At 34.5% G+C, this 4,288-nt stretch overlaps 1 protein-coding gene across 5 annotated transcripts; it reads right to left on the bottom strand.

The window, feature by feature from the left end:
* Positions 1–216: 216 nt before the first annotated feature.
* On the bottom strand, positions 217–3,032 carry LOC115453795. 5 transcript variants are annotated; one of them, XM_030182522.2, is made up of 3 exons: positions 2,872–3,032; positions 2,194–2,418; positions 217–1,947 (listed from the first exon to the last, which is right to left on the bottom strand). In XM_030182522.2, exons 2-3 carry the CDS (start codon positions 2,216–2,218, stop codon positions 764–766), a joined length of 1,209 nt encoding a protein of 402 aa, XP_030038382.2. In that variant the 5' UTR covers positions 2,219–2,418; positions 2,872–3,032; the 3' UTR covers positions 217–763. The 5 variants fall into 5 exon arrangements, with proteins under 5 accessions (XP_030038382.2, XP_037300511.1, XP_030038380.2 ...); XM_037444614.1 differs by having other exon boundaries at positions 2,882–3,032; XM_030182520.2 differs by lacking the exon at positions 2,872–3,032 and adding an exon at positions 2,520–2,625.
* Positions 3,033–4,288: the final 1,256 nt, after the last annotated feature.

Below are 4,288 nucleotides of genomic sequence, written 5' to 3'. Positions count from 1 at the left end.
GCAGATCAATTTGAAAAAAAATTCAAGCATAGACCGCTTTAGTTTTGGGCAGTGTTCTGCAGGTTTGTTTTCAAGGTACCCTTAACAAGCCAAGAAATTTAAGATAACCAGGATTTTTTGGGAATGAATATACTACATAGATAAATGTACTATGTACAATGTACACTCACTTATAAGATTATGTAAAAACATGTTGAAGAAAATTAGTCACTGTAATTGTAGCCATGTAATTTTTTTGTAATGTGCAATTTTAGAGCCTCATAATGATTTAGTATACAATATAACTTAATTTTTGTAGCTTTTGAATCTATTTGCAATCTTTTAGGAGCAATTTGCTTTCAATTATTTTGTTAGATGCATAGCATGCAAATTGTCACAAATCAAATTATATCTGAGGTAGCAAGCCCTACTATACATACAAGATGTGGATGTTTATTCTCTATACTTGGCAAAATATTGGTAATAATAAGTTGTTATCATGCTTTTCAGATCATAATTTGCACATTTATAGTCAATAATCAAAAACACAAGCAGTTGAACTAAACTAAGATATACCCACTGTATACGCATCTTTAAGTATTTTGTAGAAACAACTAAATCTGACACCAAACAATGTGTCCTTATAACAAAAATATCACAGACAAAAATTACACTTAGATAGAATTCGCAAAGCATAAAAACAATAGCCTGTGTTAGTTGAAATACACTATTGTGCATTTATCAGAAGGTACCTATTTTAAATGATGTTATTTATAGTAAATTCTTACAGATACAACTTGTGGTAGCCATAAGGTTTTAATAATCCTCTGCAAGTTGGACATTTTGCATCACCTGCATTATATACATTACTTATGCAGCTAACGCAGAAGACATGTCCGCACTGTGTGGATCTAAGTGTTGTAATATCCAACTTGTCCAGACATACAGGACACTCCCCAAAATTTCTTTCTTTTGCAGGAGTAGGTTTTTTAGCCCTTGATGCTAATGAAACTTTTGGATGCGTACATTTTTTCAAAATAATGTTGTAAATATGTACGGAATTCGTAGATTTCTTAACTATTTTTCTTGTTTTCTTGCTATATAACATATTGTTGTCAGATTGCTTTTCTTTCATAAGGGCTTTCCTTATCTCATTTCTTACACTAGCATCAAGTTGTGGTTTATCAGTTCCAGTTTTTGCAAGATTGATGTGACTCTTATTTAAGCTTCGCAAATTGTAAGTGCGTTTCATCTGCAGAGCTCTGGGACAACGAGTTGTATGTTTGTTATTGACATTTGAATTACCTTGTTGCGGCACTCTGTTTTCTTGCACATTCATTCTTGTATTATTTGGCGTTGCTGTTTCAGAGGATGGTTCTATTATAATCACATCAGGATCTTCTGTTGGGCTTGGATTTGGTGGTGGAGGTTTTGAAAATTTCGAATTGTTACTTTGGGTTAGTGAAAAGAATATTCTTTTAATTATTTGCCCCATCACATTACTTGCATCATCATCTGAAGATGTACTTGGGAGTACTGTTGGTTTTTGAGATTCTTGGGTTCTTGTCCTAACTCTACCATCATTACTTTCAGGCTCGGCTAAGCCAGTGTGTGGAATAATGTCCTGCATGACGGTATCTTCTGCTGCTGCATCTGATGCTCTAGTCTCTTCTTGCTGTTCGGATAGAGCTAGTGTTGGTGTTCGTCCATTATTAACATTTTGTGCAGGTCCGGTTCTGGTAACTGTGGTATTAGTAGCTGCATGTCTGGAACACCTTTGCCTCGATGATGCTGTCGAGTTCCGAGTGCTCATGTAATTATTGTTATCTTCACTACTAGATGGTTCATCAAACATCATTTCCAACATCGACAGACGCGGAATGCGTTTCAGTTTCCTGGAGAGCCGTGGTGGGATCGCATTATCAGAGTTATTGATAAAGTCGATATCATAAGCAAGTTCTTGCAATTCTGTAATAAGGTTTCAAAATTTAATAAAAGCAAAACATGAAGTTTGTACAAAATATAAACATGAAAAATTTATTTTATAATCTACATTTTCAACGACATCGGCATAATTGTGGCCACCGTCGAACGATGCAACTTTTCTCAATGGTCGACATTTTCTTTACACTGCACTTCGTTTATTATTTTATGAGCGGTGTTCTAACTGTCGTGGCGGGATAAAAAATAGTTACAATTTCGTGTACGACTCACCTTGTTCAATTTTTAGTTGATTCATTGTAATTATTTAAGCTTTGTAATCGGTCACTCAACAATATCAAAACAACTGCACGTATTAAATAACAGTATGTGTTATCCACGCTTCACCTTCTCATCTGCGCAACTCGTCTGCGAGGGCCGAGGACGCCGCGACTTTATCGATTAATGACCGTAAATACAGAGGACTTCAGTGTTGTAGCTGTGGTCAAATTCGCTAAGCTGTGGAGTAGCATAATGTCTGAATCTTTACCTGAAATCTAATGTTCTTAGAAAAATATATATATGGATAGCGTTGCAATTGATACAAAATATTTACTTACTAATTATTGTTTTAAATTTTAGGTCAAATATTTACCTACCCGAAATAGATACTTAAAAATATAAACAAAGAGCTACCAACATCACCGTCAACGTTCGGTGGTGGTACCAGATAAAGTACCGGAATTCCGAATTTTTAAATTGTTGGAATTTGGATTTCAGGATATCAATCATCATATCCGGTGCTATCACGTATCATAATATAGTACGTAAGACGTTTATGCCGTATTATACTTAATATGGTGTAAATACTTACACCAAGTAATGTATATCAGTAAAACGAGTTGAATAGCAATCGTAAAGGTGAGAATTGATGATTTTTAGGTAATAATATAACTTGTTAAAGCAACTAACCTATATTTACCTCGTGGAAAAGGTCATAGGAGTAGATAGTGGAACATTTCTTTTAACGTTACAATTGAATTGCTCGGGGAATTATTTTCACTAAACATTTTCGATATTATAAATATCCTTCCATGTCAGCCTCTGAGCCCTATCCGCCCCGTTTTTCAGTTATATTACAAGCATTATGCATCCCAAGTTTAGTGCACAGTGCTAAAATAAGAATTAATTATTTCTTCTATTATCATTTTAAAAGATAAATATATATTAGGGAAAAAAACTTTGTAGTCAATGATTTAATTCTTTGCAAACGGCGTAAGTATATTAAGCGTTTCATAGTGGCAACATTTTCTTACGTGACTGCAGCGCCGTGATTAAGACTGCCAACTCTAGGATTTGAGGTAGTCTTTGAGCTGTGTTGGCTTGGTAATAATTCTAACTAGTTAGTGTGCTACAGAGTGTGCTAGGGAACTGTCTATGTAAACTAGCTAGATTAAATACATATAAGTAGGTACGATGGAGATGGGATTATTATTTTCAAATCGCAATGTCTATTTTTGCCGCCAAGCAACATAATGCCAGCACTGTTCGGGTTCGAAGGAATTTGTAGCCAGAGTAATTACTGAAGTTTATAAGATAAAGTCTTATGTTTCAGGATGATGTGCGTAGTACAATTATACCATGTACTTACTTAATGCTTTGTATTTCAAAGTGTCCGTTGTTTTGATAATGTTTTATATCTATGCATAGTCTAGTCCCTTACCACAAGTTGGTACTCGGCCCGTCATTTATTCATATAAAATAAGGGAACATAATAGTTTTATTAAACTGTTAGAGAAAAAAGTTCCATTATATCTAGCTAGGTGTCGGGATTCGGATTGTATTGTGGTATCTAATACCGCTATGAACATTATAACAAGTTATAATATTCGATAAATACGATCATTAATTTCTGGTTTCATTTAATACTAATTAACACTAATTTTTGTGTTATATTCCAAGGATATTAAGATAATGTTATATTTTCCGATTATACAGCGACATCTAGCAGAGACTATAGTAACCGATAATATATTATACGAATCAAGTAAAGTCACAAGGCTGAACTAATCAGAATGCCACTGTCTGACCGGAAATAGAGTAACAGGCCTATTGTTTTTTTGTAAGATATATTTGCCATGTGTACAAAGTGTTAATAAATAAATAAATAAATTTGCGCTTCATGTAATATAACGCCCGTTGCACTCAGAAAACTAAGCTAGTTTAGGTTGTGTCATGCATGACCGATAATTATCAGTGGCGGCCTTAACAGACACGAGGCCTTAGACAAAAACAAATAAAAAACGAGAGGCTCCTGGCGGAGAAAAAAAAAATCCCTGTTTTAACAGTTTCGTCCAGGGGTATGTCACTCTCAAACAGTCACTCTATT

Source organism: Manduca sexta, chromosome 28 (assembly GCF_014839805.1).
Source record: "Manduca sexta isolate Smith_Timp_Sample1 chromosome 28, JHU_Msex_v1.0, whole genome shotgun sequence".
Lineage (NCBI taxonomy): Eukaryota > Metazoa > Arthropoda > Insecta > Lepidoptera > Sphingidae > Manduca > Manduca sexta.
The sequence above is the reverse complement of the archived record's forward strand: the minus strand, read 5'-3'. Positions and strand labels throughout refer to the sequence as shown.

Excerpts from the sequence above, each read along its gene's own strand:
- LOC115453795 (XM_030182522.2), bottom strand. The coding sequence starts at position 2,218 with ATGAATCAACTAAAAATTGAACAAG. Across the intron at positions 1,948-2,193 it reads TCAACTAAAAATTGAACAAG|AATTGCAAGAACTTGCTTAT; the intron begins GTGAGTCGTACA and ends ACCTTATTACAG.